This window comes from Panthera onca, chromosome B4 (genome assembly GCF_046562875.1).
Source record: "Panthera onca isolate mPanOnc1 chromosome B4, mPanOnc1 haplotype 2, whole genome shotgun sequence".
Classification (NCBI taxonomy): domain Eukaryota; kingdom Metazoa; phylum Chordata; class Mammalia; order Carnivora; family Felidae; genus Panthera; species Panthera onca.
In genome coordinates, this window is record NC_138345.1 from 64,562,481 (window position 1) to 64,577,251 (window position 14,771).

The 14,771-nt window shown below is 41.3% G+C and overlaps 1 protein-coding gene across 3 annotated transcripts in view; it reads left to right on the plus strand.

Moving 5' to 3' along the window:
* The window catches only part of FGD4 (FYVE, RhoGEF and PH domain containing 4), a 260,303-nt gene that overhangs the window by 231,793 nt on the left and 13,739 nt on the right, over window positions 1-14,771 (plus strand). Inside the window, exon 18 of one of the 3 annotated variants that reach the window (XM_060657950.3) lies at window positions 11,277-12,946. The exons of 1 other annotated variant lie outside the window; for it this stretch is intronic. In XM_060657950.3, coding sequence (XP_060513933.1) covers window positions 11,277-11,326 — 50 coding nt within the window. In that variant the 3' untranslated portion in view covers window positions 11,327-12,946. Of the gene's footprint in view, window positions 1-6,590; window positions 6,814-11,276; window positions 12,947-14,771 lie in introns of those variants that run through there. One more of the 3 variants, XM_060657952.3, reaches the window with a different exon arrangement.

The window sequence follows — 14,771 nt, forward strand, 5'->3', positions numbered from 1 at the left end:
CTTGTCAGCAATGACTGGCCAACCATGGTTTTAGTAGTGCGCAGGGCTTGTCCGCATGTTGACAGGCTGAGAGGCCTGGCTGTAGCTACTGCAGGCATGCTGTGAGTGAGACTAGCTCCCAGTTACCAGGGCAAGAATTGCTCTGGAGAGGCATTAGGTCCCATTGGGTGTGTGGGGCAGTAGTCACTCTAGAAAGGATGTCGTTCCTGACAGAGGCTGCCTGCCAGGTGTGGTGGGGCAGGAGCCCCTGTGGTGGAAGGGTGCCTGTTGGGGTAGGTGGGTTCGTTGAGTGGCACAGGTCTTTAGGGGAACACTTGGGTGCTAGCGAGATAGATGGACAGTGTCTAAACCCACAGGTGTCTGTTTAGCTAAGCTGAAGGAGGGCCAGAAAAATGGTGCCTACCAGCACTTCCATTCTCAGAGAAAGTTCCTACAGGGCTCTGCCCCTCCAGCACACATCCTAAAATTAGTCATTAAGTCTTCACATATAGGCACTTTTCAAACTGCTGGGTCTCAGACCAAGTGACATAGCACATTGGCTCTTCAAGAGTGGGGACTCTGTTTCCTATGGCCCTGCTGATTTCCAAACCAGGTGTTATAGAGGCTTGTGTTCCCATGAAGGTCCCCGGGGTTGGGGATGCCCAGTGTGGGGCTTGTTCCCCTCGCTCCTGGATGCTTGCGATATAACCCCTTCTTGTGAATAGCCACACTAGGGGCTTGTTGTTTCTGCCCTTCCTTATCTTCTTGATGCCGCCTTCTTTTGATGATTTCAGCTGTGGGAGATGTGTTCCGAGAGTCTGCAGATTGTTTTCAGAGTGAGTTGCAATGTATGTAGTTGTTCCCTCAGTGTGTCCGTGGGAGGAGGTGAGTTCCGGATCCTCCTCTCCTACCATATTCCCTCCATTCCATCTAGTTGATAATACTAATGGAGATCATGTAGTTAATGCAAAAGTTTGCCGCCTTGACTACACATTAGAATCATCTGAGGAATAGACAGAGTGAAGATCTGGCCTCACCCACCGAAATTCTATGTGCCTGGGTTGGGCTCTGGGCATTCCCCAGGTGATCCTGATGAAAACCTCATTTGAGAAACACTGAATATATATTCGGTGCTTGGTCCTTTAAGTGTTCTTCTATATATACATCATCTCACATAAACCTCATAACACCATATGCAGATTTTTAGGTAGGAAACATTTAGAGAGGTGAAGTAATTTGTCACTGCTCTTGATGTCCTCCTTTCTTCCCCCCCTCCCCCCGTCCCCGCCCTTACCCAGGTTAAACGTCACATTTAATCACTGTAATCACTGCTTTGCATTCACTCAACTCCCTTGCTCCTTCCTAGCTTTGTCTCGCTTGGCAAAACTAGAACCTGATCTACTCAACTCTGTCTTCTCCATGCCAATGCCCATGCAACTGTCCAAAACAACCAACTACATGGATTGGTCTCACTTTCAATTTATTATTAGGTCATTTTTTCACATCTCCTTTCTCCTCCAACTTCCAATGCTGTCTCCCTCATCCTGGGTCCCCACGGATGACCTTTCCTAATTTAGTGAGAAAATCAATCAGCAAGGGACTTCCACAGTCTCCCACAGTCACATCAAGGCATCTATCAACACTTAAACCCACACATTCTATCTTCCTGCCCATCCATCCATGTTCCTACCTAACTCTGATCCCTGCACTTGTGCATGAACCATATCCTATCCCCACCCACCTTCTCAAAGGTATCGCTCCAGCCATTTTCCCTTTTTCATACAATATTGTCTTTTCTGTTTTCATTGGGTCTTTCTATAAGCGAACACACCTGCTGCAAATTCTTCCCAACTTAAATGAACCTCTTCACTCCACTTCCCCTGTCATCTACCACCCCATTTTCCCTTTCTTTTGGAGCAGTATTTGAAAGACTTTTCTATACTTGCTATCTCTAATTCCTCTGTCCACATTCTTTCCCGAATGTACTTCAATTAGGGTTTTGCCCCCATCCACCATTTAACTAAAACTGCTCTTATCAAGGTTACCAAATGATTTCCATGTTGCTAAATCCAACGGTCAATTCTCAATTTTTAACTTATTAATACAGTAGCATTTGACATGCTTCATCATGCTCCCCTCGATTCGCTTTTTTCACTTGTTTTTCTGGACTCCCAACTTTTGGTTTTCATTCTATTCCTTTAGATACTCTTTCTTGAGCTCCTTTGCTGGTTTCTACATTTCTCCTAGACTTCTTAGGGGTATCCTAAGGCTAAGTATGTCCTGGGTTCTCTTCTTTATCCACACTCATTCCAATGGTGATCACATATAATTTCTTGCTGTCAACTCCCAATTTTATATCTCCAGCTCTTACTGTTCTTCTGCACACCAAAGACATTTTTCTAACCATCTAATTGTCATCTCCACTTGGATGTCTAGTACATCTCAAATTTAACCCATCTACAAGTGAACGCCTGATGTTTTCCCCCATAAAACTCATTCTATCCATAATCATCTTTATGTCAGTTAATAGCAACTGTGGTTTTCAAGTTGCTCAAGCCAAAACCTTTCATCTTTGACTCCTTTCTTTCTCAGTTTACACATCCAGTGCATCAGGAAGTTCTCTTAGGTCATCTTCAAAATATATAATCAGATTCTATTTCACAAATTTCACTGCTACCATTCTGGCCTGAATCATCATCATCTCTTGCCTACATTATTGCAATAGCTTTCTAACTAGTCTCAAGACTTCCATTCCACCCCCGCCCCCCCAGCCCACCCCTCCATTGTCAAATATTCAGCCAGGGGAGTCAGTTAAAGCACAAGTCAGATCATGTTGTTTTTCTACCCCAGTCCCTGCAGCAACTCCCCATTTCACTCAGAATAAAAGCCTAGGGCTTTGTGTGGCCTCCCAGGCCTTAAATGTCTTCCCTACCACCACCCTGAACCATGCATATCCTTACTTTTCCTTAAAGAAGCCAAGTACACTTCAGCCTTATATCACATATACTGGCTGTACCCTCTTCCTGTGATACTCCTTCCACAGATACCTGCATGAGTAACACCCTCACCACTTTAAAGTCTTTGTTCAAATCTCACCACCTCAATTTCTCTTGACCACGGTATTTTAGATTACAACTGCCTTCACTACCAATGTAACTCCCATTCCTCCTTAATTTGATCTATTTTTCCCATAACATCTATTTTCCCATAACTTATAGCAAAATAATTAGCTATTTTTATGGGTTTTTTTCATTGTCTGCCTGTACCTACTAGAAAATAAGTTTCCAGCTTCCTCTTTTTCCATAATTTTATCTTCTAGTTCACCTGTTCTCTCCTCTGCCTCTTCAGTCTGAGCCGTGGTTGTTTCCATTTTATTTCGCAGCTCGTTTATAGCTTTTTTTAGCTCCTCCTGACTGTTCCTTAGTCCCTTGATCTCTGTAGCAATAGATTCTCTGCTGTCCTCTATACTGTTTTCAAGCCCAGCGATTAATTTTATGACTATTATTCTAAATTCACTTTCTGTTATATTGTTTAAATCTTTTTTGATCAGTTCATTAGCTGTCGTTATTTCCTTGAGATTCTTTTGAGGGGAATTCTTCCGTTTCGTCATTTTGGATAGTCCCTGGAGTGGTGCGGAACTGCGGGGCACTTCCCCTGTGCTGTCTTGAATAACTTGCGTTGGTGAGAAAATAAGTTCCAAATAAGTTCCACTTATCTTTTGTGATTACTGATGTCCCAAATCCACAATACAGTGCCTGGCACATTTTAAGAACTTAATAAATACTTATTCAGTGCACAAGCTAGGTTATGTAAAAGGAAAAAAAAATGAATAGAACCTTTCTTCTGAAGTATCAAATTGTAGGGCATATAGAGCTTTGGAATAGAGGCTGAGGGGAAAAGAAATCAACATTCTATATAGCTAAACTCTTTTAGTAACAAAACCAGATTTCTGATTAGTTAATACATAATCAAGAACTTCAAAATATAATGATGAAAATCTTAATCTTCGCATAATGGATTTTTGCTTTCAAAACTCAGTCTCACCATCACCACTATCACCACCATCACCACCATCACCACCATCACCATAGCACCTGGACTGAGGAAATTAGAGGCAGCTGGTCCCTGTTCCAAAAGGAGCCAGAGGCGCTGAAAGACACATGTCCTAAGGAAGTGGGGCTGGCAGGGTGGATCTGGCCCAGGGTTTGGATGAGTGCCTAGTCTGCAGTTACTTCATAGAGGAAGTGATTCATGGGTTGTTTTGGTCCTGCATTTAAGTAAAAACAAAGCCAGCTTGCTTTGTCTTAGTAAAAGAAACTCTCTGCTTTCATACAGTGAGAATGGACCTTATAGTTCATGATGGCATTTTCACAAGAAACAATATTTTAAATCACTTAAATATGTTGTCATATACTGTGAAATATACTGTGAAAAAATTAACTTAAGAAAGTTGTTTCTGTAGAGAATCATGTCCAACGGTGGAAGAAACATGCCTTATCCTAAAGATCATCTTGTAGTTTTTCAGTATCTTTTCCATCAAGATGCATTTATGTATGTTTGTGTGTATGCTTGAGGAGTAGAGAGCAGGCAGGCATGGAATATAAAGAGAATGAAGCAAAGGACCCAGGCTTAGTTATAAATATAGAAGAAGGAACCCTCAATAGAGAAAAATTATTTTCTAAAGTAGTCATGATGCTTTTCTTTTTTTTTTTAATTTTTATTATTTTTGAGACAGAGAGAGAGCATGAACGCGGGAGGGTCAGAGAGAGGGAGACACAGAATCCGAAACAGGCTCCAGGCCCTGAGCCGTCAGCACAGAGTACGACGCGGGGCTCGAACTCACGGACCTCGAAATCATGACCTGAGCCGAAGTCGGCCACTTAACCGACTGAGCCACCCAGGCGCCCCAATGACGCTTTTCTAAACATACCTTTTTTGTTGAGTTTTGACTTTTGAACCATCTTAATGTTTTACACACACACACACAATAAAATTGTGAAACAAAATCTAAAGTAAAATACAAATGCAAATGAGTGAACCTGTCTGTATAGCAAATAATAGCACACGAATAATAGCCAAACTGAAGCTAAAAATTAGAAGAACTAATTAACACATACTTTTAAATACAGAATATTAACTATGTATTCTTAAACTAAAAATGATAGACTTACAAACAAATATTGAATTCCAGGTCATTGGTGTGTTTCTCCCAGTGGCATGGCTTAACGTCTCTAACATTACTTCTGCTGAATTTTAGAACTGAGCAAATAAGTGATGTGTTGAGGATAATGGAAACCAAATTTCTCACTGTCAGAGAAAGCAGTTACAATATGGAGAGGGAGAACATGCTAATAAATCCTGTTTTTGGACTAGAATTGCAGGAATCGGCACAAATATACGGTTTTTATAAATTTAGCTATCTAGGTGGGTATAGATGTTTATAACAGAAACAGATATAGTTGTAGAGATATAGATATAGATATAGATATAGATATAGATATAGATATAGGTATAGACACATCGATGTGTGTGTTTATATATTTCCTAGCTGTCTGCTGTGAGGATCTAGAAGCAATAACATCCCAGTAATATACCAGCATATCTATGTTGGTTTCTAAATACCATTCTCCTTTAAAAGAAACCAGAACTCCTTGGAAAACTAGCTGATTCCAGGGCTAGGGTAGAGAACATTCAAAGTAAGTTTAGAATATCATATTATGCTAGAAAATGGGAAAGTGCCCAAAGAACAATAGTGACATGTCCGAAGAACCAGGAGTCAGCTTGAAGAAGCTCCCACTGGCAAAATCTGGGACAGTTGAACATGCAAATAAAAATGGAGGTTGTTATATGTCAATTATATCTCATTAAGCCTGGGGGTCAGGGAGAATGATGGTAAGGGATTAAAATCCATTAAATAAAATAGGAACACACGAATTCAAACTGGTACGAATGAATGAATGAATGAATGAAGAAAAAGGAAAATTTCTTCCTATAATAGAATGCAAACAAATGTAGAAGTAATGATGAAGTTAAAAAAAATAGCATTTCACAAAGCATAGCAATAAATGGGCACTGTAACTAATGGATAAAAAATTCTTAAGGACAAGTATATCTATACAGTCTTGAAGTTGTACCTACACAATTCTTATTAATTACAAAAAGAAAAAAATAACCTTACAATGGAAAAACATGGGGACAGCACCCTAACCAAGTGAATATCACCAGTAGAGACAAATTAGTGTCATGGGCCTATTGATCCGAAGCACTCAGAAAGGCATAATGTCATTTCTGTGGTATTCCTACCAAAAGGGCAGAACCTAATCTCATCACAAGGAAATATCAGACAAACACAAATTGAAGAATAGTCTACAAAATGCTTGGCCTATATTCTTCAAAAATGTTAAGGTCATAAAATACAATGACAGACTGAGGAACTTTTCCAGAATAAAAGACTACAGAAGACAGCTAAATGCAACGTGTATGTAATCTTTGATTGGACCCAAGCCAGAATATTTTTTCCTACTATAAAGGACATTATTGAGACAATTGGTGAGAAATTAACATTTCCAGATTCGATAACAATATTGCATGTGTTAATTTTTCTGTTTCAGTAATTGCAATGTGATTACATAAGAGAATATCCTTCTTCTAGAAAATACACACTCAAGTATTGGAGAGTAAAGAAGCAACATGTCTGCAACATACCAACAAATGATTCAGCAATGAAAGAGTGAGAGAGAGATTAAGCCAATGAAATAAAAATGTTACTAGAGAATCAGGATTAAGGATAAGCTAGAATTCTTGTAATTTGTTTCTAACTTTTCTGTAAATCTACATGTATTTCAAAAAATTTTTTCCAACAAAAATGTTTTAATGTTTTTATGGAGTTTAACCTAGTTCTTTATTTTCTTGCGTTGTGATCCTATAATTGCAAACTTCCTTTTATCTCTCTTCATACGAATTGAAATTTTTCATAAAGATATATAAAGAAAAGCAACTTCAAATTGTCATAGGAAAAATAATAGTCTCAGAAAATAGTTTATCTTGAGTCATTCATTCATTCATTCAACATTCAAATATTAATTGAGTGCTTTCTATATGCTAGTTGCTTATTGTATCAATATTTACGTCTAAGGGCAGGCACCTGGGTGGCTCAGTCGGTTAAGCATCCAGCTCTTGGTTTCAGCCCAGGTCATGATCTCACGATTCTGTGGGTTCGAGCCCTGTGTCACGCTCCACACTGACAGTGCAGAGCCTGCTTAGAATTCTCTCTCACACTCTCTCTCTCTGGCCCTCCCCAGCTTGTGCATGTGCACTTGTGCTCTCTTGCTGTCTCTCTTTCTCTCGAAATAAACTTAAAAAAATTTTTTTAAGGTCTAGGATTACTCTGAAAAATTGACAGTAGGTTTCTTTTTAAATTTCTCTGAGCATACAGCTAACTATCCCCATATTTTGTCATTCCTCTAATCAGAGGATATGTTCTTTGTAAACAAAATGATTTTTGAAAATATATAAGCAAGCCATACTTTTCACAAAATGTTATATGTCAACATTCACAAGAAACAGTTTTGACCTCACAGATGTCAGCTGTCATTCAACCTAAGGTAATATTTCCTTTTTTTAAACGTTTATTTATTTATTTTTGAGAGAGAGAAAGAGAGAGTGAATCCCAAGCAGACTTCACATGTTCAGCATGGAGCTCGACACATGGCTCGCACCAACTGACCTGAGCCAAAATCAAGAGCTGGTCGCTTAACCGACTGAGCCACCCTGGCACCCCTACTGTTGTATTTTTAAAATGAAACAAAAACAAGAGAAACATCCTATTTTAACTAGAGTAGAGATATGTACCAACCAATATCTGGAATGTTATAAAATTACCCATTATTTCAAATAAAAGGAACTGGGATTGATTACTAAAAGCATTGCTTTGATTATATATTAATGATTGGTTTATTTAAGGGATCCAAGGAACAGTAATAGGTTTTTGGGAGGAAAAATTGTGTGAGAGTAAAAGAGACAACAAGCTGAGTAAATCTGTGATTAACTTCCTGCATGCATTTGGTGAGACCAAAGTTCTGCATAAGGGACATTTATGTATTTCGTTTACTCTTAAAATACCAAATTCCAGAGGATCTGTGTTTCTATTGTTTTCAAGTGACATTAGAAAAAGTGCAGTAGGACAAGTTGTACATTTCAGCATTCAGAAACCAAAGCAAAGAAAACCATGAAACCAGTATGAGATGAGACTACAAAGCCCAGGCTTCAAGCAGCCTAAGTAAAGATCAATGTAAGGTTTAAAAATAAAACCATGGGATCCTGGGTGATTTCATCTTGACTTTTCTTCTCTGTATCTTCCATTTTCTCTCAAATCTAAAAATTAAAATGAATTCTCTCAAATCCAGAAATTAAGAAACACACCATCATTAAGGACCTGCTGACATCACCTAAGAATATGCCACCCCTAGTGGCAGTCACCCGTCAGAGTTTGCCAACAGTGGTGGCAGCCTGGCAGATCCAAGCTTCCTCTCACCTCGGGGTAGTATCTGACAGTGACTTGGGCCCCGAACAGAGGAGAGAGTCCCCAGCTCCCACACCTTGCATTAGTATTTGTCACCTAAGCCCCAGTTATAGGACACAAGTTGCTCAGATCTTAGTATGCAACAGATTCCTTGGCCAACATAACAACCGAAACAAATAAAATGCAACAAATAAAAATTCTTCAGCTTCTGCCAATAATCCTGTTCTTTATGAGCTCCGAAGAAGGCCAGGGGGGCCGGCCTAGGATCAGGGTCAGATAGGACATACAGAGCCCCAGGGAAAAGTAATAATTTGGTGCCTTTTAAAACTAATACTATTTAAATACTTATTTAACATTTATTTGGAGAAAAGAAGGAAGGGCAGAGAAGTAAGACTTCTGGGGGCAGCTGGCAACCCAGCTATTGTGTTCTGGGCTCTCCAGTTTTGGCAAGAGACTTGCATATGCTTACTATTCACAACACGAAAAGACAGCAATCAGCTGGACCCAGTTTCACTAGAAAGTGGTGTAGGGGCCACTTACTCACGAGCGCCACCTGGGGGGTCTCAAACTGTGACAAGTGACTTTAACCACATTCTGTACTCTGAGAGTTCTGGTAAATACGATTTTCCCCAAAGCACTGTTTTCCACCATGACTAGCGCTCACCGACACTTTAGCATCCCTTGTACAATGGCAACACGGGAGGCTCCCCTGCTCGCCCACCCCTTAATCCAGCTCTGCCGGGAAGGACAGCCCAAAACACAGCTGTGCTATGACCCTCCAGGTAGTTGTCTTTTCCCCCTCCACTCTGCTCTCTTATTCTACTTACTGTTGTAATGTTTTCTTTATTTTTGAGAGAGCACAAGTTGGGGCAGGGGCAGAGAGGGGGACAGAGGATCTGAAGTGGACTCTGCACTGACAACAGCGAGCCCAATGTGGGGCTTGAACACATGAACCTTGAGACCTTGACCTGAGCCCAAGTCGGACGCTCGACCGATTGAGCCACCCAGGTGCCCTCTTATTCTACTTGATACCAGAGCAAATTCCTCGAGCGTGTTTCCCCACCAGTCATAACCACATCCAAGGGATAGCCTGTCACAGCTCAGATTGAGCTGGAATCCCCAAATTATAAACATTAAAAACGTTTTTTTAATGTTTATTTTTGAAAGAGAGAGACAGAAACAGAGTGTGAGCCAGGGGAGGGGCAGAGAGAGAGGGAGACACAGAATCCGAAGCAGGCTCCAGGCTCCGAGCTGGTAACACAGAGCCCAACGCGGGGCTCCAACCCACGAACCGCGACATCATGACCTGAGCTGAAGCTGGACGCTTAACACGCTATGCAGGTGCCCCTGTAATTCCCAAGTTATAGATATATTTTTGTAAAATAGGGATCCACTATTTGTAGCCTGGGGTCTTACTAGTTTCATTCAATATCATCTACCCTAAGCACTTCTCTACCTCCAAAAGCAGTTTTTCATATTTAATTTTTTTTTTCATTTTATTTCTTTTAGAGAGAGAGAGACAGCAAGCATGAGTGGGGGAGAGGGGCAGAGGGAGAGAGAGAAAGAGAGAGAGAAAATCTTAAGCAGGCTTAATGCTCAGCACAGAACCCAAGGCAGGGCTCGATACAATGACCCTGGGATCACAACCTGAGGCGAAATCAAGAGTCAGAGACTCAACTGACTGAGCCACCCAGGTGCCCCCAGTTTTTCATAGCAACAGTTAACATTTGAGGGCTCACTATGTGCTAGGCACTAGCACTATAAAAATTCATGTTTTTTACATAAATTATTTCATTTCTACTCCACCACAACTTTTTAAGCAAATGTCCTACTTCCTAATTTTCACTACTTTATTTTTTTTGTTTATTTACTTATTTTGAGAGAGACAAAGACAGTGTGAGTAAGGGAGTGGCAGAGAGAGAGAGAGAGAGAGAGAGAGAGAGAGAGAGAGAATCCCAAGCAGGCTCCACACTGTCAGCGCAGAGCCCGACGTGGGGCTGGAACTCACGAAACTGTGAGATCATGACCTGAGCCGAAACAGAGATTCAGATGCTTAACCAACTGAGCCACCCAGGCACCCCTTCATTAGTTTAGATAATGCTTCAAGGAACATCTTTTTTTTTTTTTTAAGTTTATTTATTTATTTATGTCCGTAATCTCTACATTCAACATGGTGCTCGAACTCACAACCCTGAGATCAAGCATTGCATTCTCTTACAACTAAGGCAGCCGGGCACCCCAAGGAACATCTTTAACTTGTTACTGAGAGCCCACTTGTGACTGAGATTAGAGTCATAGAAAACTTCTTAGGCAGGTGGTTGTTCTGGGAGGAGAGAGTGGGAAGAAGTAACACCTGAGAACCGCACTGGATGCTTATTGGAAACCATCCCACGGATACCCATCGGCGCTCGCGGCTGCTGTGATTTTGATGTGCCTGGGGCTACATGCCTGCAGGTGGACAAGGATCATTTTCTCCCAGATGATTTTTTTTATTAAAAAATTTTTTTTAATGTGTATTTATTTTTGAGACAGAGACAGAGCACTAGTGAGGGAGGAGCAGAGAGAGAGGGAGACCCAGAATCTGAAGCAGCTTCTAGGCTCTGAGCTGTCAGCACAGAACCCAACGAGGGGCTCAAACTCTTGAACCGTGAGATCATGACCTGAGCCAAAATCCATTGCTTCCCTGACTGAGCCACCCAGGCGCCCCTTCTCCCAGATGATTCTGATTTACCCCCTTCTTTCTTTACCTGCTCTCCTCCATTTTTATGAAGCACAGTGATAGTCAAAACTGTGGTAAGAACGGGCCGAATGCAAGACCTGTCCTGATGAGCTCCAGCCTGCTCCTTGTGCCCTAGTGTCTTCCTTCTCTTCTCCCAGATGCCCGAGGGCTTCACCAGTGGTCTCTTGGGTAAGTCTCAGCTTGTCATGGGGTAACTAGAATGAAAAAGATATAACTTTCCAGCCAAAAAAAGAGAAGGGAATTAAGGGATCCAAAAAAAAAGCCTTTTAAAGCCCGAAAATGTTTATAAAGGAGAAAAGAAATGTTTATAAAAGGAGAAAGGTGGGGAGGCAGATGGCAAGGGTATATTCCCATCCTTTGCTTCCTCACACCAAGAATGACGGCTCTCAGTCTGCTTTTCCATCTCCATGTCTCCTCCCTCCACGGGGACATTTGGCAGAGTCTGGAGACATTTTTGGTTTGTCACAATCGGGAGGGAGGTGGTGCTCTTGGCAACTAGTGCATAGAGAACAGGGATGCTGCTATACAGACATCCTACAGTGCACAGGACAGCACCCCGCAGCAAAGAATTCTCCCATCCAAAACTTCAGTAGTGCCGAAGCCGAGAAGCTCTGCTCCAGACCCTGTACTTCCCTACAACCCTCTCCTCCTTTCTTCTGTCCCCCTGTCCAAATGTTCTCGCCTCTACTCCCTTTGGGTCCAAATGGAAAGATAGGATCTAACCAGAATGCTTTAGGGACCTCAAGTATTTTCCTTATGTTCTCAGTCTGTAGGTGGTATTTAGCAATAAGGTTCCTGGAGCAAAATTCCTTATTTCATCCATGAAACTGGGAACTCATGGAGACCCATGAATAGCTTAAACCCTAGTGGGCTGGGAACATGATCTGTGACCTGCAGAGTTTGAAAATTACTGTCCTAAATGGACTTGAGCCATGATTGCTAAACACTTGTCTTTCAGAGCCATCTCTAGTTCTCTAGCTTAACATTTTTTTAGGATGTTTCTCAGCTTTGCATTCCTTTGGGCTATGATTCATTCTCCCGTAACCACTCCCCACTCCCGCAACGTGTCATTGCAATTTGTGTTCCTATTGAACTTGTAAATTCAACAGAGAAATAGAATTGGTGTTAGTTGTTATTTGATAACTTAAGAAATCAATTTGCTGAGAAAACGTATGCCTTGAAGGAAGAAGTTCTCTGCGGATTTTTTTGCTTACGATTAACATTCTGATCTGAATACATTTTAATGCTATTCATTATATCTCATTACACTCCTTGTGAACTGCTGGGTAGACTGAGCCTATAGAAAGGATTTTAGATGATGGAACAATGACAAGAGTGCACAGAGGTTCTGACTTTAAAACTCATCTTCAACATGGCTACCTTCGAGTCAAATACACTTTATTTGGGGGCACCTGGCTTGCCCAGTCAATAGAGCACACAACCCTTGATCTCAGGGTTGTGAGTCAGAGCCCCATGTTGGGCGTGGAGCCTACTTGGCAGTCAGAAAGAATGAAATCCTGCCATTTGCAACAACATGGATGGAACTGGAGGGTATTATACTAATTGAAATAAGTCAGTCAGAGAAAGACAGATATCATATGTTTTCACTCATGTGGAATTTGAGAAACTTGACAGAAGACCATGGGAGAAGGGAAGGGGGAAAAATAGTTTCAAACAGAGAGGGAGGCAAACCATAAGAGACTCTTAAATACAGAGAACAAACTGAGGGTAGATGGGGGGGAGCGGGGAGGGGAAAATGGGTGATGGGCATTGAGGGGGGCACTTGTCAGGGTGAGCACTGGGTATTGTACGGAAGCCATGAATCATGGGAGTCTACTCTTGAAGCCAAGAGCACACTGTATACACTGTATGTAGGCGAACTGGACCGTAAATTATATTAAAATAAATAAATAAGTAAAATTTGCTTTAAAAGATAAAAACATTACTAACATACATACATACACACATACATAAATAAATAAAATACCCTTGATCTGTGCATGAAGAACTGGGAAGGAAAAAGGGAAGGAGTTGATGTGTATTCCCAAAGACCTGAATGCAGTGCTGAGTGCTTATATGTACCACGTTTTGGGAATGATCTAAGCATCTTACTTCATCCTCACAACCCCATAAGGTAGGATGAGAAAACTAAGGCTCAGAAACTTTAAGAGAACCCCTCAGGACATGTATCTAAGGAGTGTCAGGGGCAGATTATAAACCCAGATTTATCTAGCTTCAGTGGTCACACTTGACAACAATGGCTGCTATTATTGAGCACCTTTCATGAAAAAGACACTCTGTTAAGTAAGCCCTTTATATGCCTTATTTTGTCTTGAATCACACAGCTATTTTTTAATGTATTTTGTAGCGGAGCAAATGGACTCAGAGAGTGTGCATCACTCGTTCCAGGTTAGAACCCATAAACAGAACTTGAATTCAAGCGTGCTGTGTCTGCCTATAAAACCCATGCTTTAAAGAGTACAGTATATTGCCTCTCCAAAACATCATTTCCACCTCACCAGGTAGTCCCTTACGCATTATCTCATCAAATGCCACCATCACCCTCTGGGCAAGAAATCTTGGTCCCTTTTTGCAGAATGGGAACAATGAAGCTCAGAAGCATAGGTAACCTATCTAAGGCCACACATCTTTCCCTGTACATGGATTATATTAGGCAAGGAACATTCATTAGTACTCATTCCACCAATAATTTTCAAGTTCTCTCAGTGTGGGTGCCTTTAAAGACCAGTGCAATTTAAAAAAACGAATCAGGGGCACCTGGGTGGCTCAGTCGGTTAAGTGTCCGACTTCGGCTCAGCTCATGATCTCGCGGTCCGTGCGTTCGAGCCCTGCATCGGGCTCTGGGCTGACAGCTCAGAGCCTGGAGCCTGCTTCAGATTCTGTGTCTCCCTCTTTCTCTGACCCTCCCCTGTTCATGCTCTCTCTCTGTCTCAAAAACAAATAAATGTTAAAAAAGAAAAATTTTTTTAATAAAAAAAAAAATCAAGGGGGTGCCTGGTGGCTCAGTTGGTTGAGCGTCCGACTTCGGCTCAGGTCATGATCTAGCAGTCCGTGAGTTCGAGCCCCACGTCAGGCTCTGTGCTGACAGCTCAGAGCCTGGAGCCTGTTTCAGATTCTGTGTCCCCCTCTCTCTGCCTCTCCCCAACTCATGCTCTGTCTCTCTCTCTCTCTGTCTCTCTCCCTCAAAAATAAACTTTAAAAAAAACTTAAAAAAATAATAATAAAAATAAAAAATCAAATCATAAACAAATTGTGTTCTACATACATACATACATTTAAAGGTATTAAAAAGAATGAGGTGACGCTACATACATTGATTTGGAAAGATGCCTACAAGATAGTGAAAACTTAAATTATAAAACAACACGACTCTACTCCAACTTAGACATGTGTGGGAAAATTTTTTTTTAATTTTTTAAGTGTTCTATTTATTTAGAGAGAAAACGCACGCAGGAGTGGGAGAGTGGCAGAGAGAAAGGGCGAGAGAGAATCCCAAGCAGGTTATGTGCT